General features: G+C 46.8%; 1 protein-coding gene across 2 annotated transcripts in view; it reads left to right on the top strand.

The window, feature by feature from the left end:
• Nucleotides 1-11,520, top strand: part of LOC119958453 — a 55,641-nt gene extending 44,121 nt beyond the window's left edge. Inside the window, exons 1-4 of one of the 2 annotated variants that reach the window (XM_038786994.1) lie at nucleotides 2,732-2,852; nucleotides 2,938-2,999; nucleotides 5,845-5,963; nucleotides 9,442-11,520. In XM_038786994.1, the coding sequence (XP_038642922.1) occupies nucleotides 5,866-5,963; nucleotides 9,442-10,057 (714 nt within the window). In that variant the 5' untranslated portion in view covers nucleotides 2,732-2,852; nucleotides 2,938-2,999; nucleotides 5,845-5,865 and the 3' untranslated portion in view covers nucleotides 10,058-11,520. Of the gene's footprint in view, nucleotides 1-2,731; nucleotides 2,853-2,937; nucleotides 3,000-5,844; nucleotides 5,964-9,441 lie in introns of those variants that run through there. The other variant, XM_038786995.1, reaches the window with a different exon arrangement.
• The last annotated feature ends 13,974 nt before the right edge of the window (nucleotides 11,521-25,494 follow it).

The following is a 25,494-nucleotide window of genomic DNA, read 5'->3' as shown; positions in this document are numbered from 1 at the left end:
ATTCCCAGTTCCTGACCTGCTTTCGTGTCCACATTATTTATATGGCTTTCCCAGCTCCGTTACTCATCAAGAGTATCGACCAGGATGTTGATAGTGGGGGATTCAGTGATGGAAATGCCATTGAATGTCAAGGGGCGATGGGAGGATTCTCTTATTGGAAATGCTCATTGTGTGGCCCATATGAGGCAAGAACATTACTCAGTGAGCAACGAAGAATTGGGTCTGAGCATCATATTCCTGGCCGTATCTGGAAAACAATAGTCTTCAAGGGGTTTGAACGATCGGACAAGACTGCAGGATATGGAAGAATAACCGGAATATCCAGCTGCTTTCCTCTTGCCGAGGGCTTCCTCCTTTGAGTAACCAAGACCTGTTTTAATGATCTACCATCTATTTCAGAATGAGCAGCCACCTCTTTCGGTGAATCCTCTGAAGAACAGTTCCTGCAACACTACCGTAATCACACATCATGGTAGATTCCATCAGTTAAAGGTATCCCATGGAATGCATGATTCTGGCTTTGAACCTTCTGTCCTAGAAATCAGAACACTAATGAATAATTTATGATTATGAAACCTTGCCGAACTTTTGAAACTACAAATACAGAAGGGGGCTAATTGGCCTATTGGTCTTTTGCAAGTACTTTTGTAGAGATATTCAATTAATTACACTCCCCTGCCCACCCCGCCCCCCCCCCCCCGCCCCCGCCCCCCTCCCCCTCCCCCCCTTGTCCTGCATTTTGAAGTAAACTCACACTTCATTTCGTAACTCATGGGCCCATCACAGCAAAATGATTAGACTCTGACCATCTCATTACAACATTCGGAATACCCCCATTTCAACATTCAAAGTTTAGCATCATTAATATTATGTTTCACACCAGCTGTGTCAGAGCAGGGTTGAAGTGGTGTTCCACTGGTGTCAGTTGCTCATTGATAGATGTGTCAGCCTGTTAATGAGACATAATAAGTACTGCGCACATGCGTGGATCGTACATCACATGGAACCTTCCCTGAAATTCAATAATGTTACAGCGGAACATTTAAATCATCTCCCGGTCTGTTTCGGTAACCTCTGATGTACCTCACAAAGAAAACCATCCTCGCCTTGAATATACTCATCACAGGCCACTGGGGTACAGAGTTCCAAAAATTCACAATTCCCGAGTACAGTGAAACCCTCAACTGAGTTCCAGATCTCCAAAACCTTACCCTCAGGCTATAGACGCCGGCCCAAAGGAACAACCCCTCAGTATCTACCTGTGGCGCTCACTGAGCTGTTTTAAATATTTGAACAACATCACCCGTGATACCTCTTAATTTCAAAGATGATAAGGTAATTTACTCCCAATAAGACAGCCGTCCAATTCCAAGAATAAATCTGCCTTCATTGCACCCCATATAAGTCAGGATTACTGTTCGTAAACCGAGGAGATCAAACTTGTACATTGCAATCCAAATGTGCTCTGATTAAGGCCATATGCGTTCAGCAAATCTTCTTTCCTCTGATCCTGCAATTCCCTTGTGACAAATACGAACATGAAAATTCTATATTCTATTGTTTTCTGCACTTGCAACTTCCTACTGGTTAAGTACAATTACTGAACAGTCCCTCTCTCTCACCACTTGAAATTTATTTTCCATTCTGCTTAAAAACTGAATAATTTCTGACTTTATATTCTTTTGCCCACTTCTGCCCAATAATGTCAGTTGTCTATAAACCTGTTCGCCCTTTTTATGCCATTATCGCAGCACGCTTTCTGATCTAACTTGGTTTCCTCAGCAATTTCACTGCCTAAGTCATTGATGTATTGATGTTTGAAAGCATCTGTGCCCAATAATATGGTCCGTGTGACTCTCCACATCGCTGTCCTGAATATGACCCATTTTATGCCACTCTTTGTTGGATGTCCAGTTCCCAATCGCTTATCCATGCGGGCAGCACTGTGGCACAGTGCTCAGCACTGCTGCCTCACAGTGGCAGGGCGACGGATACAACGCCAGCCTGTCTGTTTGGAGTTTTCACTTTCTGCCAGTGTCTGCGTTGGCTTCCTCCAGGTCCTGTGGATTGGTCACGTCCAATTGCGGATTGGCTTTAGCGTCCCAAAATGCGCAAGGGGCTTTTGACAGTAACATCGTACTTGTTACAGTGAACGATCATATTATTATTAGTTACAGGGCTTCCAGGATTGACCTCGGCAGCTTACTCTTTCGCAGGTATGGTGCAGCCTCATTTGGCCGAATTGCCTGCTTCTGCACTATCGGGAATCAATGATTCGCCTATCTCCAATCCCAGTATCGATACACTTGTTTTATTAAGTGTTCTGCAGCAACTTATCTAATTCCTTCTGAAATCGGCACGATGCTACTTCTGAAACGTCGTCTCTTATTTCGCCATTTGCACGTATATTCACCATGAAAAAGCCCAGATATTCTATGTTTCAGAATATTAAGCAATACTAATTACATTACATCTGAACCTAGCTCTGTGTTACACAAACACGTATGTGCATATCAGCATTTCCCATTCAGAACCATAAGCCTGTGGTCAGTGGCATGAACACTGGAATGATTTATCCCGTCCACTTGCACAGTGAGGTTAACTGCATGGCCTGTTGCCCTGGATTTAGAGCAACGATTCCACCACAGTCACTATCTCTGTGACTGTCACAGAGCGGATGCAGCATTGCCGAATTGAAGCATCACGTGTTGCATCCTGAAACTGCTTCAAGGGAAAATGCAATTCTTGCCCATTTAAGGTTGTTACTTTTACATCAGCCGTTAAATACCGGGGACCACTCACTCGGACCACAGATGTTCAGACAGTAACGACAACGGTTGTGAAGTGCGAAGGTAAGTGATAGATTTGTTTTTTCATTTGTATTATTGAATCTTTCACCCATTTGATTCTGGTTACTTTTCCTTCCTTATGTTTCAGGATACTTTCCTCGGTGAGCATTTGTGACTTCAAAAGTTCTTTTTCACTTCCGTGAAATCCAGGTAAAGGATGTCTCATCTTAGAACAGCGACCAGTTTAAAAAAAATATGTCGGTGGGGCAGCACGGTGGGACTACTGGTTAGCACAGTTGTTTCACAGCTGCAGGGTTCCAGGTTTGGGTCGCTGTCTGTGCGGAGTCTGCACGCTCTCCCCCTGTTTCCTCCGGGAGCTCTGGTTTCCTCTCACAGTCCAACGATGTCCTGGCTAGGTGGATTGGCCATGCTAAATTGCTAAATTGACCTTAGTGTCGTAAAATGTTGGGTGGCGTTGCTGGGTTACGGGGATCGGGTGGAGGTGTGGGCTTGGGTAGGGCGCTCTTTCCAAGGGCCGGTGCAGACTCGATGTGCCGAATGGCCTCCTTTAGCACTGTAAATTCTACAATTATGTGGTCGGATGGTGCGTATCAGGATGAACTAACGTTAAATGACCATCACAGGGAAATTGAAGGCTGAGACTCGAAGCAACTTTTCTGGGCGATGTTGAAGTTAATCGTGACAGAATAACGGGATACATTATTAAACACCATCTACAGCAATAGAGCCATGTCCGGCAATGGAGAGATGGCCCAGTTAAACACAAGCGCAATTAATTTAATTTGTCACAGACTTCATTCAGAAAAGAGTACGTTGCCTATTTTCCCGTTTCAGCCTGCTCCAGACGAATTGGACGATATCGCTAATTTATTATTTTGCAAACAAAACCCATTCTGTGTGACTGCAGGGTGATGGACGGTGAATTGGATGGTTCTTGATATTATATCTCGAGCCGTTCCCAGGCAACGATCGTCCACATTACTGTGCACTCTATACCATCTTATTGACTGACCTCATTAACACTGCACCCTGTATGCTTCAACCGATTCCAATGCTTATGTAGTTACATTGTATATGTTGTGTTGCCCTATTATGTATTCTCATGTGTTTTGTTGAATTTTGTTTAATTCCCTTTTCTTCCATTTACTGAATGATCTGTTGAGCTGCTTGCAGAAAAATACTTTTCAGTGTACCTCGGTACACGTGACAATAAACAAATCCAATCCAATCCAATAAGAGCATATCTAATTTAAGGACTCTAATTACTGTCCAGTGGAAAATGCAGAATTGAATTGAAGGATAGAACAGGATATCCCGGGTGATTTACCAAAACCTCTTATCCTGTTTCCAGAGAGCCCGACTTCAGGCAACGACTGTTTAACATTGTGTTTAACAGTGGACAGCACGGTAGCATTGTGGATAGCACAATTGCTTCACAGCTCCAGGGTCAGAGGTTCGATTCCGGCTTGGGTCACTGTCTGTGCGGAGTCTGCACATCCTCCCCGTGTGTGCGTGGGTTTCCACCAGTTTCCTCCCACAGTCCAAAGATGTGCAGGTTATGCGGATTGGCCACGCTAAATTGCCCTGAGTCCAAAATTGCCCCTAGTGTTAGGTTGGGTTCCTGGGTTATGGGGATAGGGTGGAGGTGTGGACCTTGAGTGGGGTGCTCTTTCCAAGAGCAGGTGAAGACTCGATGGGCCGCAAGGCGTCCTTCTGCACTGTAAATTCTATGTCTAAAACATGATGTTCATACACTTTAAAAATGTCGCCACATAAATGGGATAACACAGCTAAGTTATCTCTTAACAACAAGATGGAAATATTTAGAGTAAACACGAAATTAAATTGTTCTGTCTGATGGCAGAAGAACAATACATCATGCGAAGCAAAACGGGCTAATGTATTAGAAAGTCACTTTGTTGTGACCGTGTTCAGAGCTGTGTTTCTGTGCTGATATCTACCTCTGTGCAGGGCCTGTGATAACAATCGGTGTCCCTGTGCCGATATCTCCCTCTCTGTAAGGCCTTGATAACAACTGGTGTCCTTTTACTGATATCTGCCACTTTGCTGGGCCTGTGATAACAACCGGTGTTCCTGTGCTGATATGTAACTGTCTGCAGGGCCTGTGATAACAGCCGTTGTCCCTCTGCTGATATCTCTCACTCTGCTGGACCTGTGATAACAACCTCTGTGTACATACTCCCCCAAGCAGGAAATAAGATTGGATATCACTGCCAACTCTCTGTCTGGGTATTGTAATCAGAGTCTGAGTCCCTGTGGTGACTTTTCAGTTCAACTGCGATCGCAATCTGTGTGTTGGCGTAGATGTCCCGCCGTAGAGAATATGATCAGAGAATGTTCCCATGTTTATATCGCTTCATCTTTCAGAATAGCAATATAATTTGTGTCTCGTTCTGATCTCCATCCTTCTGATTATAGGCTGCGATCATTGGCTGTCTCCCTGTAATGGTCTCTCTCTCTATGTTTGAGTGGAAACTGAGAACACAGCACGATTATTGCTCTCATCTCGCTTTGGGTGGGATGTGGCTGTGTGCCTGTGATAATCTGTCTGATTGTGGACTGTGATCTGAGACCAGGCCCCTGCACTGAGGAACAGCAGAATAGCGCGCATGCTGAAAAGGCTGATAAAACTCAGCTGATTTGGCAGCAGTTGTGTTCTCGCTCCCCCGATGCTGCCAGGTTTGCTGAATCTGCCCAACGTTCTGTTTGAAATACCCCTGCACCGATTCCAAGCTCTGAGTCGGTCTGTGTTCAAAGGCTCTGGAATACTGGTGATTTCATCTCTAAAAGAACCGCAGTCAGAGGTTGTGAAACAGTGTCCAAGTCTCTGAGAGGGAATGAAAATGGGACTGGTGTCGCTGAGCTAAATTACCGCCCAGTGGAGATTATGATCAGAGAATTGTGTGCAATTATTGTATCCGTGTGTGACCTGCGGGTTGTCCATGTCTCAAATGTAATTCTCATTGTAAACCAGTACATATTACTGAGCTGACGTTGTTTCTTCCTGGTTTAGGACTTGTTGAACTGATCCACCATGACGTCTGTTGCCCTCCTCCTTCTGGTTGTGCTCTGTGCTAGCGAATTGAATGCAACGGGACTAAATGACACCGTGTTAACTAGAATTGTCAAGGAGTAAGTGTTCCACAATTCACCGATTTTCTTCAATCCCATTTCTGCCATTTTTCTATTTAATGGATGCCAAATATAAAATCCCACAGTTACTGACAAAATATCAAAATTGGAAGGCAGAAATGAGACCAGATGCAAAGAGCTCTGAGCACCATCACGGCAGAATATATCGGCCCGTTTTTCTCCTCATAATGAAATGAAATGAAAATCGCTTATTGTCACGAGTCAATGAAGTTACCGTGAAAAGCCCTAGTCGCCACATTCCGGCTCCTGTCCGGGGAGGCCGGTACGGTAATCGAACCGTGCTGCTGGCCTGCTTGGTTTGCTTTAAAAGCCAGCGATTTAGCCCAGTGAGCTAAACCAGCCCCAAATGTAACGTCCAGCTGCATTTATATACAACAACATGACTTGTGCATTGTTCGCAATCCGTCATATCTTCTTTTTCAGAGATATCTAACCGCAGGTGCCGTGAAATGCATCAAATTTTCTTCTCGTAGCTTTGGTTTCCCGCGTTGCTGTTTTAAAGAAAACGTATAACAGGGCGTTGAAGAGGCATAAACGTAAAATGGATCATTCTGCATAACAACATAGCAATGTAGAAAATAGGAGCAGGAAGAGGCCGTTCGGCCCGTCAAACATGCTTCTGCATGCATTATGACCAAAACAGATCTTCCAACTCAATAGCCTAATCCAACCCCCCCCCCCCCCAGGTTGACCCACTTCATCCCAAGTGATACATACAATGCACACTTGAAAACATGTGCTTTGGTGTCGATTTTTTTTCTGTGGTGGCGAATTCCACAGGCTCACAAACCCTGGGGGAATACATTTCTCCTCATCTCTGACCTAAGTGGACGACCCCGTAACCTTAGTCAGTGACCCCTAGTTCTGTACGCCATCAGGGAGCATCTTTCCTGCAACAACCTTGTTGTATGCTCTTAGAATTGTGTACGTTTCGGTGGAATCTCCCTCCATCTGCATTCTTTTGAACTCCACTGATTCTACTACGAACCGATTCAATCTCTCCTGATATATCAGTCATGCCATCCCAGGAATAAGCCTGGCAAACCTTCTCTGCACTCCCTTCATAGTAAAACATTCTTACTCAGATAGGAAGACGCAATCTGAACACAATATTCCTGCAGTGGTCTCAACAAGGCCCTGTATAATTACAGGAAGACTTCCCCGCTCCTGTAATTGAATTCTCTCACTATGAAGGTCAACCTACCATGTGCCTTCTTTACCGCTTGCTGCACCGGTATGATTACCTTCAGAGACCCAGGTCGAGTTGCACATTTGCTTCCCTCAATGCATAGACATTCAGTCAATAATTTGCCTTCCTGTTTAGCACAGGGCTAAATCGCTGGCTTTGAAACCAGACCAAGCAGGCCAGGAGCACGGTTCGATTCCCGTAACAGCCTCCCCGAACAGGCGCCGGAATGTGGCGATTAGGGGTTTTTCAGAGTAACTTCATTTGAAGCCTACTCGTGACAATAAGCGATTTCCAGTTTCATTTCATCATTGCTCCAGATTACACTGCATCTGCCATGCATTTTCCCACTCTCTCAGGGTGCCCAAATCATACGGAAGCATCTTGGCAGCATACAGCTCACCCACGCACCCAGCTTTCCAATAATCCATACAGTTCAGAAAGAGAAAATGCAGCCGATCAAGTCAGCACGGAACGTCGGAAGGAAAACGCTACTTATGCCCATTCCAGCGCCTTATCCCCAAAAACCCTGAAACCCACCTATCCTACACGCCGTTGATCGCAAAAGGGCAATTTAAGATGCCCAAGCCACCTAACCCGTGCATCTTTGGACTGTGGGAGTAAACCGGACCACCTGAGGAAATCCACGCAGACATGAGGTGTCACAGTGCCACACTGGTTAGCACTACTGCCTCACAGCGCAAGAGACCCGGCTTAGATTTCGACCTCAGGCGGCTGTCTGCTTTGAGTCTGCACAAATGGTCTGGCTGCCCTCTCGAGAGTGACGCAACATCCTGGGTTCAGGTTTTTCTCAAGGGTTGATGACAAAACATCTCAATTAACACCAGAAAACGTTTATGTGTTGTTTGTGATTGCGAACTGTACTCAAAATGTTGCTGTGTTTCCGAAATTACACCAATGGCAGCACGGTGGCTGAGTGGTTAGCACTCACAGTTCCATGGTGTCGTGTTCAATTAAAGCCTTGGGTCACTGGCTGTGGAGTTTGCACGTTCTCCCCGTGTCTGCGTGGGTTTCCTCCAGTTTCCTCCCACAATCCAAAGATGTGGATTGGCCATGCTTAATTTTTCCTTCGTTCCAAAGACGGTTATGTGAGGTTACTGGACTACGATGATACGTTGGAGGTGTAGGCTTCATGGGCAGACTCAATGGGCCAAATGGCCCCTTCTCCACTGTAAATGCTACGATTCTGTGACTACCAAATTATTTAAGTGGTTTTAAATTATTTTAAGGAATGCAGATGTTCAAAACTTAAGAATTTATTTCTTTCTTTCCTTCTTTCTCTACGTGATTCATTAACTGTTCCGTTGTGCTGTACGTAGAGAGATCAGGTATTGATGGCAAATCTGCCTCTTATCTTATCTGGTAACAACTTGAGCATCTTTGAATTATTCAGCTGAATATATAATTACTAACAGGTTAATGACGAAACAGAGAATGAGTTGACATTATTCCAATATCTTCCGTTTTATTTATTTCAATAAAACGTGTTATTCATTGCCTGGAGATTTCTGTCTCCACGTTTCACCATTCTAATTATGATTAATTACTCTTTCTTTTTCCGCACTTGGCCTGTTTTATTTCTAATGGCTGGTGTTTCTGTGATTCTGATAGTTAATTACAAGGAGATCTGGCATGTATTATGTACTTTTGGCTCTATTTAATACCATTCGAAATACCATTCTGCTATTCCACCCCCTGAAGAATTTAGAATATGTTTCAATTGCACTTATTCAATGTGCTGGTGACTTTGCATAACCTTATTAATTATTTCCTTTGTAACGTTGTTCTTATATATAAAATGATTAATGATACAAAATGCAGGAGGACCGTATCCACAGGGATCTCACTTCTAACATACAAAACATAGAGGCGTTGCATATTTGACAGGTCATAACAGGATGTAAAATTGATTGAGATCAGCGGGCATTAATTTGTTCTAGGCTAACGTCACAGGCGCATTGACCACTATTCCGAAGCATCTTCTGAGGTAGACAGGGCACAATTCACCATTTCCTCCCACAATTCTCAGCCGCGAATGGCTAGAATTCCCTCAATCCCGGAGCTTCGGCCATTGGAACCCGTACACGTGAAGAAATTAGTGTCCAGGAGGGGAGAAACGATGCTGGGTGTAGTTATTGGGCCGTCTCGCAAATCTGCCATTTGGATGGGTGTAGGAGGGGGAAGCAGACTGATTGCCTTTAAGTTCAGCAGCTGACTTGCCATTTTCTCTCCCACTTTCTGTTCTCTCAGTTTCCGTAGCGTCAGGGATGAAAATAAGGACCAGTTCTCCTTTCTCATCGCTCTGGATCCTCGAGAGTGCGCAAGTTACCAGGATAACCTGTACCTCAATGGTGGAAAACGCAGTAATCTGCCATCTATCAGTAAAACTCCTGACGACTTCAATGTGTCCCTGAACTACATGGCAGTGTATCCAGATAAAGGCCATGCATGTTCAGAGTATAAGATATTATTTAAAAAGCGCGAGCGTGAGCGCGTATCTGAATGGTTTGGGAAGAATATCAAGGTGTTGCTGCATGGAGGGTGTGTTATATTTTACACAGAAAACACTCCGTGCACCTACAAATGTTTCAGCGGGAAGCCGAAGACAGATATTGCCGCCCCAATCCTGTCCAATCCATTTGACTCTTGGAGAACTGATGGGGATATTCAGGTTCACAAATACTTTGTCTATGGCGAAGTCTACGACTGTGACAAGGAGACGAACAAACCATTGGTGATTCACCATTTCCAGTGTATGGATGAATTTGCAGTAGACCCCCATAGTAGCTTCCTGTTTCGGCGATGCCAGGAGAACCTGCTCTGCCGCCACTGTGATCGTCAGAACGATTATTGTGTCAAACTTTAATTACAAGTTTAAAAAATATAATTGAGACGCCCTACTCAAAACTCTAGACTTCCATGCTCTGCGCTCACGCTGGCTAAGGGTTAAGGGTCCCTCCCCGTATATTCCTGATTCTCTTCACCGGAACATCCTCTTTCGCTATTCAAACCGGGTGGCACAGTGATTAGCACTGCGGCCTCACAGCGCTATGGACACGGGCTCAATTGCGTCCTCGGATGACTGTGTCGAGTTCACACGTGTCTGTGTCGTTTTTCGCCGGGTGTTCTGCTTTCTTTCCCCACAGTCTAAAGATGAGCAGCGTAGATGTAATGACCATTGCTCCAATCTCTTAATCTCTCCAATGGGCTCTGCTCTGAAGCACTCAGCATGTCCATGGTCCTCGCTCCAGTAAACGCATAATCCGAGCAAATCTTTCATGGAAAATCATTCCACTCCAATAGACTTCCCTTTCAAACAATCCACTGCACGAAACTCTCTATTCCATGCGCGTATCTTTTTCAAAATGTCCCACACAATCATATAATAATTGCCGAACTCATTCGTTTTCCATCCCCATGCATTCTCTCCAGGTCACTCACAATACACAAACACTCAATTCCATTAAGAAATCCACATTCCTTCTCTACACACGTTTCCATTTGATTTATGTGCTCTCACATTTTTACAGTTCTGCCTCCAATGCAGTTTTCTGATCCACAGATACCCCTCCACAAGAAATCGCACCTCACTCGTACTCTTACCAGTTGTGAAAATACTTCCTACGTCCCAATTTTTCTATGTTGGGACTTGGCAAATCGCCAAGCACCTGTCCCTTCTCTATACATCCCCTTCCATTTACTCTGACAGTCCCAATCTCTGTCCCACATGTCCTTGTATTTGCTCATCCTATAAACCTTTCATATTCGCTCCTCTCTTTTCCTGCTTATTGAACGCCACACGCTAACCTTGTACTCACCACCACACCCTCTGCAACGCCGACCTACCGTCACGTTTCCAAGAGGTTCCAATTCTCCGCTGACTAATCTTTGGTCACACAGTTTTCCTCCAAAGTGCTCCATTCATTTGATATTTCCCTACCCAAAGCAAGATACTTCATTGTCCGCTTCCCATCATTATCCTCTGTCCAGACATGGAGATTTCTTAATATCCCTGATTTACCTCCTGTTCCTTCTCACTGTGCTTGTACTTTTCCACGTTTCATTTTTCTGTACGAGCTGTACAGTTTCCCTGTTCAGAGACCCTTCCCCTTACTCTGCTCCCTAATTAGCTGCGCTGCAGATCTTGGCCGACATGACTGACTAAACGCTGCTTTCCTTATCGCCGCTCAATATTGCTCAGAAGCTACCTTCACTTTGTTAAAAGTTACAATTTGGATAAATTGAAAAGAAGCAGCACTTCAGCCGATCTGGACGTTTCACTTGCGTATGAATCTCCGCTTCACAATAAACATTGAGTTGCAATCATAATGTTTCCTGATTTGTTTGTCAAACTGGGAGTTGAGGTCCAGGACTGTAGGGAAAGTTGAGACCATGGACAGACCAGTAGCAGGACATAAGTGGCTCTCAGTGACATTGTGTTAACATTCCCCGTAGTTTTAATTGTCGCCTTGTACCAACTAACCAGCAGTACTAATATAATAAGTAGGTCTGATCGAAGAGGCACACAAAACGCACTGCAAATAAACGCACTGGAAAACATCACAAGTCCCTAGATAAGAGCAGAGACAACTGATTCAGAATCAAACCGTGTAGGCTGGATACATGCTCTGTGAAAAAGATGGGCGTTTAAATCGATTGTGGGAGGAGACCAAAGACGTGCCCAGGGGTAAAGAAAATAAATTCTACATTTTGAAAACCAGCCTGCTTGAAGCATTGTCTACGAAGGAAGAAGAGGGTACTCGTGGCCAGAGTTAGTGCAATGGGAGAGGGCGGGTGGGCGGGTAGGGGGGGGGGGGCGTCACAACTATAATGTAATTTGTCAAGTAATCTAGGAGTGGAGGCTCAGGCTATGGGAACACTCACTGAATCCCCATCAAGGCAATAAATTAATAACAATAAATAAGTCTTGAATTCAAAGACAGTCACGGTAATGCTCATCATGAAAATAACAATGGTTGTGGCAATAAACAAGACAACTGATTCACTAATTCACAGGAGGGAATTAAATATTCCACTTTTACCCGGTTTGGTCTACATGAGAATCCAACAATGTGTGTGCCTTTTAACTGCGATCCTTAATAGGCATGTTTTCTGAGGGCCACGAAGAATCCAGCACGAGTTTGTACAATAGAAATAGATAACTTTATTTGCAATTACATATATACAACAGCAACAGTACTCCCTTTCTGCACACTGCTCACTCGCTGGTTCCATACTGGCTAGCTCTATTTATGCAGGGACTCTGCTAATGATTTCTCCGCACCCCTCATTGGGGAATCTCATACTTCTTAAGGATTGTGGAATTGACATTAGTTCCCAACCAGTTGTAAGCTGGCAGGTTATAACACCCCCCCCCCCCCCAATGGCCAAGAAACCACCGAAGACCCTGGCAAAGGAGGGCGTCGGACTTGTTTTGCCGCAGGCTGGACACAATTTCCATGATGCGCTGTATTGGGCAGCGTGTAACACGATGGAGAACGGCACTGGCGTGATGAACGGTGTGACGGTTGTACATCCATGGCCCGTGGGACAGAGGCGTCCAGTGTCTCCATCTCGGAATCAGAGTCCAAGGCCTCCGTCATCTCGGCGTCCCTATCTCCATGCGGTTCTGCAATGATCTGCACATGCATTGAGTGCGTTGCCAGAGGAAGACCGTGATAAATACTCTCCACTGTCTCTGGTCTCCGTGGCTGGAGACTTGAGCTCTGGGGGATGGGAATCTTTGGAAGAGGCGACCTTCTGGAGTGAACGTGGTCCACAGAGCTAGTGCTTCCAGCGTCCCATCTGCAGAAAGTGTACCCAACTGGGGCTTCTCACAGATCGCATGGTTCGGTTGAAGCAGAAGTTAGTTGCACTTAGGAGCATGCAGCTGGTGGAAAGCATAACAGATAGCAGTTTTATAGATGTGGTCACTCCCAAGGTGCAGGCAGAGAGATAGTGACCGCAGGAAATCAGTGCAGGAATCCACTGTTGTTGTCCCCCTCTGGAACATGTATACCGCTTTGGATACTGTTGGAGGCAATCGCTTATCAGGGGGAAATAGCAGCAGCCAGAGAAGTGGCACCTTGGCTGGCTCTCATATTCAGCAGGGAGGGACAACGCTCAGAAGAGCTAGGGTACTCTGTAGTCATGGGCACAGATAGGCGCTTCTGTGGACGTGAAAGAGACTCCACGGTGGTATGTTGCTTCCCTGATGCCAGGTTCCAGGATATCTCAGAACGGGTAGCGGGAATCCTGAAGGGGAAGGACAAACAGGCAAACGTCGTGGTACATATTGGTACTAACGACATAGGCAGGATGGGGGATGGGGCCCTGCAGCTGTAGTTCAGGGAGCTAGATAGAAATTTAAACGGCAGAACCTTAAGGGTTGTAATCACGAAAGTACTCCCTGTGCCACGTTGTTATGGACCAAGGTTTAGAGGACGCCAAAGTGTATCATGGAGTTCACCTGACCCACAACTTTTAATAGATTTTAATTATGGGCACCACGCGGGCCCACCTTACAGGTGTGATGCACAAGAGATGTACAGTACTTTGAAATTAAAACACTGTTTTTTATGAAACCAGCTAAAACTTTAGAAACCCACAGTAAACATGTTAACAACAATCGATGCCAATCCTCCCCAAAGATACAATATTCTATAAGTAAACCTTTCCTTAAGTAAGTCTTTCCTTATTAAAGTCTTCCTTATTAGCATCCAGTTAGAGATGACCCCTTTTAACACAAAGATCATGCTTAAATGCATTACTGAGAGCAGTCAGCATTTTGAAATAACATAATTCATCTGGAGACAGTCTTTAGTTTGCAGAGAGATATCCTTACAGCTCCTTGATGTGCCTGCAGCTATTCAGCTCTCAAAACGAAACTAAAATACACCCTATAACAAAAATCCTAAAACAAAAGTAAAGCAGACAGGCAGGCCAGATCCACCCACACTCTGACATCACTGATAAACTCCCATTTCTTAAAGTTACATCCACTACTGCTATTTATATAAGCACACATTTCTTAAACATCAATTTCTTAAAGGTACTCTCACATGACACCACTCCCAAGAAAAAAGAAGTAAACCATCAACTTCAAGATGGTTTCATTTTTCATATTTCCACTTTCCTTTGTGAAATATAGACAATGAATATAAGTTTTTTTATTAAATCAAAACACGCAAACATGTAATACTAGCATAGTCTATTTTTTGCTCATCTTCCTCCAACTGAAATCCTTCTCGATTGACAGTCGTTTTGAACAAGAAGGTCTCTGCAGGATCTATCTATTTCTCTACGCCTCGGCATTTCTCTTTAAAGTAAGGTACTTTAGTTCAATCTGATCAAAGAGTCCCTTGTAATTCTCCAACACAGGAGCATTGGTTATCATATCCTTCAGGCAGTCAAATGCCTGTTGACAATTCGCTGTACACTTAAGTTTGCTACGTTTCTTTAGCAAGTCCGTCAGTGGAGCAACCACACTGCTAAAATTTGGCACAAATTTTCGATCATATCCACTCATGCCAAGAAATCGCATTATTTCCCTTCGTCTCGAGGGTATTGGAAACTCCTCAATAACTTTCTTTTCAAATTACATGGGACCATTCGACCCTGTCCGATTGTATGGCAAAGGAAAGCGACTTAGGATTTTCGAAATTCACTTTTGGCTATGTTTACCACCAAACCCGCCTCTTGAAATCGATCGAATAACTCCATCAGTTGTTTTTAATGTTCTTTCCATGTCAGGATGAAAATTACCAGATCATCGATGTATACCGCACAATTGGGGAAGCCTAATTCAACTTTGTTCGTTAACCGTTGAAATGTGGCTGGTGCGTTTTTCATGCCAAGCTTCGAATTGGTATATGCCATCTGGAGTCACAAAAGCTGAGATATCCTTCGCCTGTCAGATAAAGGTACCTGCCAGTAACATTTAAATAAATCCAGTTCGGAAATAAAAACGAATTGTCGCACTTTCTCAATGCAGCCCTCCAAACGTGGGATGGGATAAGAGGCCGTTCCAGCAACTGCATTAACCATTCTGTAGTCCACGCACAACCGTTGGGTACCGTCCGGTTTTGATACCATCAATATGGGTGAGCTGCATTGGCTGCAAACTACCATTATCTCATGTTTACGCATACTTTCAATCTCTTTGTTAACCTGTGCCAATTTTAAAGGGTCAAGTCTGTATGGATGTTGTTTGATTGGAACAGCATTTCCCACATCTACATCATGTATAGCCATTTTAGTACTTCCCAATTTATCTTCACAAACTTACCCATGTGATATCAATAACACTTTCAGGTCAGTTCGTTTTTCCTCTGGAAAGTAACACAACAAAGAATCCCAATTTTTAAGAACATCCTCATTTTCCAAATTACTTTGAGGTATGTTACATTCGCAGTCACCTGGATTTGGTTCGTCACTTTGAGTTAGAATCATTAAAAACTCCTCCTTTTTATCTCCTTCCTTTTCAAAGTACATTTGATTTATATTCACATGACACACTCAGTGAGTCTTCCTTCTATCTGGTGTTTTTACCACATAATTCACCTCACTTAATTTCCTTTCAATCTGATAAGATCTACAAAACCTAGCTTTTAAAGGCTCACCTACCACTGGCAACAATACTAGAACTCTATCTCCACTGGCAAAACTACGAACTTTGGATTTCCTGTCAGCTACCCGCTTCATCACATTTTGTGCAAGTTTGAAATGTTGTCTAGTCAATTCACCTTCTCTATTTATTTGTTCCCTAAAATTTGACAGTTAATCCAATTATGTAATTTTCGATTTCTCACTCATCAATTTTTCCCTGATCAATTTAAGTGGTCCTCTTACCTCATGACCAAAAATAAGTTCAAAGGACTACATTTGGTCGACTCATTATGTGCATCCCTAATTGCAAACAGTACGAATGGAATTCCTTTATCCCAATCCTCTGGATAATCTTGACAATACGCCCTCAACGTTGTCTTTAATGTCTGATGCCACCTTTCTAACGCTCCCTGCGATTCTGGATGGTAAGCAGTTGCTTTAATTTGTTTTCTTCCTCAGCTATCCATAACGTCTTTGAATAACATTAAGGTAAAATTTGATCCTTGATCCGACTGCATTTCTGTGGGTAGTCCATATCTAGCAAAGAATTTAAGTAACTCCTCCACAATCTTTTTAGCTGTAATATTACGTACTGGAATAACCTCTGGAAACCGAGTAGACACATTCATTATAGTCAAAAGATATTGATTCCCACTTTTTGATTAACAAGCGGTGTTCCGCAATCAATTAGTACACTTGTAAACGGTCCCTCAAATGCTGGAATGGGTATTAAGGGCGCTGTTTTTTTTATCACTGCTTGAGATTTCCGATCACTTGACGCGTGACATGATTGACAAAATGTAACTACATCTTTATGTAGTGCAGGCCAATAAAAATGATTTTGGATTCTTGCTTGAGTTTTTCTTATTCCCAAATGACCTCCCACTGGGACCTCATATGCAACTCGTAACACTGCCTTTCTATACCCTACCGGCAATACTACTTGATGAACCTCTGCCCACTTTTCATCCGCCTACATATGTAAAGGTCTCCATATTCTCACCAAGACATCATTTTTATGGTGATAACACTCTGGTATACACTCAGATTCATCTTCAGTGTATGCTTTCGGATACGTGGGTTTCATTTCTATATCGTTCTGTTGTAACTCCGCCAATCTTCCTGAACTAAAAGTATGAGCCTCATCCTCCACCTGTTCTTTTTATTTTTCAACCATCTGATCAAGAATCGTTTCTGACAATTGCACTTCAACGTCATCTTCACTTTTCGATGTTTCCTCCTCTTTACCTGTGACTTTGCGACCTTGTTACTACACAATCCGGAAAAACCCCAGGACACTTGTCTTTCAACAGTTCAGTTGTCTGAATTTCCCCTGGCTTATCAACCACAGAAGGCATCACTCCCACCTGCGATCCAGCTACATCATTACCCAAGATAAACGGTATTTTGGACAAGATAGTTTCTCTATTACTCCTACTACCACTTCACCATTCTTCACTGGACTTTCCAACCTGACATTATATAATTGAACACTGTTCCTCTTACCATATTACCACCTTTTCTGGAAACATTCTTTCCAAACTGCATAACTCCTCATCTGTGGATAACCTTTACCCACACATGTAAATTATTTAAAGAGATATAGCACCTTCTTATCAATCACCTCATGATCAGGCACCTCCTTCGCTTCACTTGGGCTTTCCTTACCCACTTTTTTCCCCCATCAGCCTTCCCAGTGTTTTTCTTCAACCAACAGCATTGTGACTTTACATGGCCTTGTTTATTACAATGAAACCATTTGAAACTTTTCATTTATTTTCCACCCTACTGGATTTCTTTTTAAATCTGAGTTACACTCCCATCAATTCACCTTTACCGTTATTACTTGAGTATTTCTCATGCCATAGTTTCTACCCCTCACAGTCTGAAACTGATGTCGGAAACCGAACTTTGATTCATGATCTAATTCATAATCATCTGTCATTTCTGCTGCTAATCATGCAGTTTTAACCGTCTGCTCTTCCGCATCTGTTCTCATTACATCAAGATTTGAATGTTTAACCTCCTTCAAAAGTATTATCTGACAGCTGCATACATTTGGTCTATTTTCAAAGCCCTTATCCACCTATCAAAATTACTCTGTTTGATCCTTTCAGACTCCAGCCCCAGGGCCGGGTCGTCATCGGGCTGAGCAAGACGTGAATCCAGATCGAAGAGTTCCTCAGCCAATTTGGCGATCGTGTTCCGCCTCACCGTAGGCACCTTTGTGTACGCCTGACTGATGGCGTGGTCGTGGTCACCCTCCCCTCACTCACCCTCCCCTCCCCTCACACCCTCTCCTCACTCACCCTCCCCTCACTGTCCCCTCCCTCACCCTCCCCTCCCATCACTTTCCGCTCACTCACTCCTCCTCCCCCACCTTCCCCTCACTCACACCCTCCCCCTCCCCCACCGTACCACTATAGCCTCAAGGAGGGGAAGCCACCCCGCTTTCTTCTCCAGCCACCCCAGAAACGGCGAAACGAGACCAGGATCCGCTAGTCCTCAAGCAGCAGGTTGTTGAAATGCCAGTACGTGAACCATGTCTGGGCACGGGACGTGGCGAGCCTCGTCCACGCCAGGTGGTGATCCGAGCATGGCACCTGCTCCACAAAGGCGGCCGGAACGCTGGGTAAATACGTCTTGGAAATGTAAAGACGGTCGATTCTGGAAGCTCTGAACGGAGGGCGCACAAACCAGTGAGCCTTACTTCTGTTGTGGGAAAATTCTTGGCATGGTTTATAAGAGATAGGATGTATAATCATCTGGAAAGGAATAATTTGATTTGAGATAGTCAACATGGTTTTCTGAAGGGTAGGTCGTGCCTCACAAACCTCATTGAGTTCTTCGAGAAGGTGACCAAACAGGTGGATGAGGGTAAAGCAGTTGATGTGATGTATATGGATTTTAGTAAACCGTTTGATAAGGTTCTCCACGGTAGGCTGTTGCAGAAAATACAGAGGCATGGGATTCAGGGTGATTTAGCAGTTTGGATCAGAAATTGGCTAGCTGATAGAATACAAAGGGTGGTGGTTGATGGGAAATGCTCTGACTGGTGTCCAGTTACTAGTGGTGTACCACAAGGATCTGTTTTGGGGCCGTTGCTGTTTGTCATTTTTATAAATGACCTGGAGGAGCGCGTAGAAGGATGGATGAGTAAATTTGCAGATGACAATAAAGTCGGTGGAGTTGTCGACAGTGCACACGCGGATGTTACAAGTTACAGAGGGACATAGATAAGCTGCAGAGCTGGGCTGACAGGTGGCAAATGGAGTTTAATACAGAAAAGTGTGAGTTCATTCATTTTGGAAAGAATAACAGGAAGAGAGAGTACTGGGCTAATGGTGAGATTCTTGGTAGTGAGGTAGTGCAGAGAGATCTCGGTGTCAATGTCCATAGATCCCTCAAAGTTTCCACCCCTGTTAAGAGGGTTGTTAAGAAGACGTACGGTCAAGTTGCTTGGGACCCAGTCGGCCCAGGAGATGTATATTCGGGAGTTGCAGCAGCAGGCCGTTGAAAGGGAGGAAGAGGCCGTGGTCCTCATGGGGAAAGTGGAGTTGCACGAGGCACTTCATAAAAAGTGGGAGGACCGCTTGGAGGAGCTGGATGTTCGCACGAGGCGAAATAATCTGAGGATCCTGGGCCTGGCGGAGGGGCTGGAGGGGTCGGATCTCCCGGCGTATGTGACCACGATGCTGAGCTCGTTGATGGGAGCGGGGTCCTTCCACTTGCTCCTGGAGCTTGACGGAGCACACAGAGTGATGGCCAGGAGGCCCAAGGCAGGTGAGCCCCCAAGGGCGGTGCTGGTGCGGTTCCACCGATTCAGTGACCGGGAGTGTGTGCTGCGCTGGGCCAAGAAAGAGAGGAGCAGCAAGTGGGAGAATTCCGTAGTGAGGATCTACCAGGACTGGAGTGCGGAGGTGGCTAAGCGGCGGGCCGGGCTCAACCGGACGAAGGCGGTGCTTCATGCCAAGCAGGTCAGGTTTGGAATGCTGCAGCCTGCGTGCCTGTGGGTGACATACAAGGACCGGCACCATTAGTTCGAGTCCCCGGAGGAGGCGTGGGTCTTTTTACAGGCGGAGAAGCTGGACTCGAACTAGGGCCTGGTGACATACTTTGGCCATCGTTGTTTCCACTTTTCTAACTTCGACATGTGTGTTATGTGTGCTGGTTTTCTGTTTTCTCTGTTTGCGGGTGGGTTTGTTTGTTGGGCATGGTTGTGGGTTAGGTGGGGAGTGTTGGTGGTTTGTGTTTTATATGTTCTCTTCTGTACGCGGCTGGGGATTGAGGTGAAACTGGATTTTGGGGAACTGCGTCAGAAGGGTGGGGTGTGGCAGTGTGAAAGCGCGGGCTTTCCCCTGGTTTCCCGTGTTGTGGGGCAGGGGGGTGGAGCTTGCGGTGGAGGCGGGGCCTCTACGGGTCTTCTTTCCCCCGCTGCAGCAATGCCAAGTAGTTGTGGCAAGAGGGGGATGACCCCATGCAGGGAGGGGATAGGTTTTGGCGGGAGCTGCCGGGATCAGCAGAAGTCAGCTGACTTACGGAAGTACCATGGAGGGTGATCCGGCTGATTACCTGGAACGTGAGTGGGTTGAACGGGCCGGTTAAGAGAACCAGGGTGTTTTCCCATCTAAGTGGGTTGAAGGCGGACGTGGCTATGCTCCAGGAGACCCAGCTGAAGGTGGCGGACGAGGTTCGTCTGAGGAAAGGGTGGGTGGGGCAGGTTTATCATTCAGGATTGGACGCGAAGAACCGGGGGTGGCGATTCTGGTGGGGAAGAGGGTGGCGTTTGAGGCAGCTGAGGTGGTGTCGGACAAGGAGGGCAGATATATTATGGTGAAGGGTAGGCTGCAGGGAGAGAAGGTGGTGCTGGTGAACGTATATGTCCCGAATTGGGATGATGCTGGCTTCATGAGGCGATTGTTGGGCCGTATCCCGGACCTGGAGGCAGGGGGCCTGATCATGGGGGGAGATTTTAGTACAGTGCTGGATCCCACACTGGACCGGTCCAGTTCAAGGACGGGAAGGAGACCGGCGGCGGCCAAAGTGCTGAGGGTTTACATGGACCAGATGGGAGGGGTGGATCCCTGGAGGTTTGGGAGACCGAGAGCGTGGGAGTATTCCTTTTTCTCTCACGTCCATAGGGTTTACTCCCGGATACACTTTTTTGTCCTGAGCAGGGGACTGATTCCATGGGTGCAGGATGCCGAGTACTCGGCCATAGCGATTTCGGACCATGCCCCGCACTGGGTTGATCTGGAGATGGGAGAGGCGCGGGACCAGCGCCCGCTCTGGCGCCTGGATGTGGGGATGCTGGCGGAGGAGGAGGTGTGTAAGAGGGTTCGGAGAAGCATTGAGGGGTATCTGGATACCAATGATACGGGGGAGGTCCAGGTGGGGATGGTCTTGGAGGCTCTGAAAGCAGTGATCCGGGGGAGCTGATCTCCATATGGCCCACAGGGAAAGGAGGGAGAGGAAGGAGAGGGAGAGACTGGTGGGAGAGCTCCTGAAGGTGGACAGGAGATATGCGGAGGCACCGGAGGAAGGGTTGCTGGGAGAACGGCGCAGATTGCAGGCCAATTTTGACTTGCTGACCACCAGAAAGACGGAGACACAGTGGAGGAGGACGCAGGGCACGGTATATGAGTATGGAGAGAAGGCGAGCAGGATGTTGGCGCATCAGCTCCGTAGGAGAGATGCCGCTAGGGAAATTGGTGGAGTGAAGGATGGGGGTGGAAATGTAGTGCAGAAGGGGACAGAAGTAAACGGGGTCTTTTGGGACTTTTACGAGGGATTGTACCGGTCGGAACCTCCGAGGGGGAGAGAGGGGATGGAGAGCTTCATGAACAGGCTATGTTTACCAAGGGTTCACGAGAGGCTGGTAGAGGGGCTGGGGGCGCCGATAGAGTTGGAGGAGCTAGTTAGGGGGATTGGACAAATGCAGTCAGGTAAGGACCCGGGGCCGGACGAGTTCCCGGCGGAATTTTACAAAAAATATGCGGACCTGGTGGGTCCCCTGTTGGTGCGAAATTTCAATGAGGCATGGGAGGGGGAGACTTTGCCCCCGACGATGTCGCGGGCACTGATCTCTCTGATCCTAAAACGGGATAAGGACCTCTTGCAGTGCGGATCATATAGGCCTATCTCGCTCCTTAACGTAGATGCTAAGTTGCTGGCGAAGATCCTGGCTACCAGGATAGAGGATTGTGTGCCAGAGGTAATTCACGAAGATCAGACAGGATTTGTCAAGGTGCGGCAGCTCAACACGAATGTGGGGAGACTGCTCAATGTTATCATGATGCCGGCAGTGGAGGGGGAGGCGGAGATAGTGGTGGCGCTGGACGGAGAGAAAGCGTTTGATAGAGTTGAGTGTGGGTACCTGTGGGAGGTGCTGGCGAGGTTTGGATTTGGGTAGGGATTCATCAAATGGGAAAGGCTGCTTTATGCGGCTCCAATGGCGAGTGTAGTCACAAATGGAAGGAGATCGGAGTACTTTAGTTTCTAGGGCAGCAGTGTAGCATGGTGGTTAGCATAAATGCTTCACAGCTCCAGGGTCCCAGGTTCGATTCCCGGCTGGGTCACTGTCTGTGTGGAGTCTGCACGTCCTCCCCCTGTGTGCGTGGGTTTCCTCCGGGTGCTCCGGTTTCCTCCCACAGTCCAAAGATGTGCGGGTTAGGTGGATTGGCCATGATAAATTGCCCGTAGTGTCCTAATAAAAGTAAGGTTAAGGGGGGGGGGGGGGGTTGTTGGGTTACGGGTATAGGGTGGGTTTGAGAAGGGTGATCATGGCTCTGCACAACATTGAGGGCCGAAGGGCCTGTTCTGTGCTGTACTGTTCTATGTTCTATCGTGGCACCAGGCAGGGGTGTCCCCTGTCCCCCCTGCTCTTTGCACTGGCGATTGAACCGCTGGCCATGGCGTTGAGGGAGTCAGGGAAATGGAGGGGTCTGGTGCGGGGTGGGTAGGAGCACCGGCTATTGCTGTATGCGGACGACCTGCTGACCTATGTGGCGGACCCAGAGGGGGGAATGCCGTGGGTGATTGAGCTGTTAGATGAATTTGGGGGCTTCTCGGGCTATAAGCTAAATTTAGGAAAGAGCGAGGTATTTGTAGTGCACTTAGGAGGGAATTGGGAGGCTCCCTTTCAGGAGGGCAGTGAAGAGTTTCAGGTACCTGGGGGTGCAGGTGGCCTGGGGTTTGGGGGGCTCTCCATAAGCTTAACTTCACCAGTCTAGTGGAACAGATGGAGGAGGAATTTAAAAGGTGGGACATGGTGCCGCTATCGCTGGCGGGCAGAGTGCAATCCGTCAGAATGACGGTTCTCCCGAGGTTCTTGTTCCTCTTCCAGTGCTTGCCCATCTTTATTCCTAGGGCCATTTTTAGAAGGGTAACCAGTAGCATCATGGGATTTGTTTGGGCGCATGCACCCCGAGGGTGAAGAGGGTCTTCTTGGAACGGGGTAGAGATGGGGCGGGGGGGGGGGGGACTGGCGTTGCCCAATCTCTCGGGGTACCACTGGGCGGCCAACGTGCCGATGGTGCGCAAGTGGGTGATGGAGGGGGAGGGGCAGCATTGAAACGGATGGAGAGAGTGTCCTGTGGGGATACAAGCCTGGGGGCCCTGGTAGCGGCGCCGTAGCCGCTCCCTCCCTCGAGGTATACCACGAGTCCGGTGGTGGCGGCTACCCTCAAGATTTGGGGGCAGTGCAAGCGACATAGGGGAGAAGTGGGGGGCTCGATGGAGGCTCCGTTATGGGGAAACCATAGGTTCGTCCCGGGTAACATGGATGGGGGATTTCAGGGATGGTACAGAGCGGGCATTAGACAGCTGAGGGACCTGTTTATCGACGGAAGGTTTGCGAGCCTGGGTGATTTGGAGGAGAAATTTGGGCTCCCTCCGGGAACATGTTTAGATATCTGCAGGTAAAGGCATTTGCTAGACGGCAGGTGGAGGGATTCCCTGCGCTCCCCGCGAGGGGGGTGAGTAACAGCGTGCTTTGGGGGGTCAGGGTCGGGGAGGGGAAGATATCCGATATCTACAAGGTTATGCAGGAGGCGAAAGAGGCGTCAGTAGAGAAGCTGAAAACGAAGTGGGAGGGGGAACTGGGGGAACAGATCGAATACGGGACATGGGCTGATGCCCTGGAGAGGGTAAATTCTTCCTTCTCGTGTGCGCGGCTTAGCCTCATTCAATTCAAGGTGCTGCATAGGACCCACATGACAGGGACGAGGATGAGTTGGTTCTTTGGGGTTGAAGCCAGGTGTGTCAGGTGCTCGGAGACTCCCGCGAACCGTGCCCATATGTTCTGGGCATCCCCGGCACTGGAGGAGTTTTGGAAGGGGTGGCGAAGATGCTGTCAAGGGTGGTGGGATCCGGGGTCAAGCCAGGATGGGGACTCGCGATCTTTGGGGTTGGGGGTTGAGCCGGGAGTGCAGGAGGCGAAAGAGGCTGGTGTGCTGGCCTTTGCGTCCCTAGTAGCCCGGCGAAGGATTTTGCTACAATGGAAGGACGCGAGGCCCCCAAGCGTGGAGACCTGGATCAATGACATGGCGGGCTTCATTAAACTAGTAAGAAGTCTGACAACACCAGTTTAAAGTCCAACAGGTTTGATGGACTCAGATTCACCGGAGGAAGGAGCTGCGCTCCGAATGCTCGTGTTTGAATCAAACCTGTTGGACTTTAAGCTGGTGTCGTAAGACTTCTTACTGTACTCACCCTAGTCCAACGCCGGCATCTCCACTTCATTAAACTTGAGAAGGTCAAATTCGCCCAGAGAGGATCGGTGCAAGGGTTCTTTAAGCGGTGGCAACCTTTCCTCGACTTTCTGGCTCAACGATAGGGTACTGGGATAGTAGCAGCAGCAACCCGGGGGGTGGGGGGGGGGGGGGAGGAGATGACGATGTTTGTTTATTTTATTTAAATTTGATTTATTTAATTTTAATTTATGGTTAAGTTTTCTTGTTGGGTGGGGGAGTGTGATAGATGTGATGTTACGGGTTGGGGGGGGTGGATTTGTGGGTGTTATGGGGCAGTTGCATATTATTACTTGTTATATTTTTATATTTTCTGTAAAAAATTCCAATAAAAATTTTTTAAAAAAAAGAAGGCGTGCGGTGTGTTAGCTTTTATTGGTAGAGGAATTGCGTAACGGAGCCATGAGGTCATGTTGCAGTTGTATAAAACTCTGGTGCGGCCGCATTTGGAATATCGTGTGCAGTTCTGGTCGCCACATTATAGGAAGGATGTGGAAGCGTTGGAAAGGGTACAGATGAGATTTACAAGAATGTTGCCTGGTATGGAGGGAAGGTCATATGAGGAAAGGCTGAAGGTCTTGAGGCTGTTTTCGTTAGAGAGAAGGTTAAGAGGTGACTTAATTGAGGCATACAAGATGATCAGAGGATTAGATAGAGTGGACATCAAGAGCCTTTTTCCTCGGATGGTGATGTCCAGCACGAGGGGACATAGCCTTAAATTGAGGGAGATTGATATAGGACAGGTGTCAGAGGGAGGTTCTTTACTCAGAGAGTAGTAAGCGCTTGGAACGCACTGCCTGCAACAGTAGTGGACTCGCCAACACTAAACGCACGTTCAAATGGTCATTGGATAGGCATATGGACGACAAGGGAATAGTGTAGAGGGACTTTAGAAGGATTTCACAGGACGGCGCAATATCGAAGGCCGAAGGGCCTGTACTGCGGT

Source organism: Scyliorhinus canicula, chromosome 29 (genome assembly GCF_902713615.1).
Source record: "Scyliorhinus canicula chromosome 29, sScyCan1.1, whole genome shotgun sequence".
Classification (NCBI taxonomy): domain Eukaryota; kingdom Metazoa; phylum Chordata; class Chondrichthyes; order Carcharhiniformes; family Scyliorhinidae; genus Scyliorhinus; species Scyliorhinus canicula.
The sequence above is the reverse complement of the archived record's forward strand: the minus strand, read 5'-3'. Positions and strand labels throughout refer to the sequence as shown.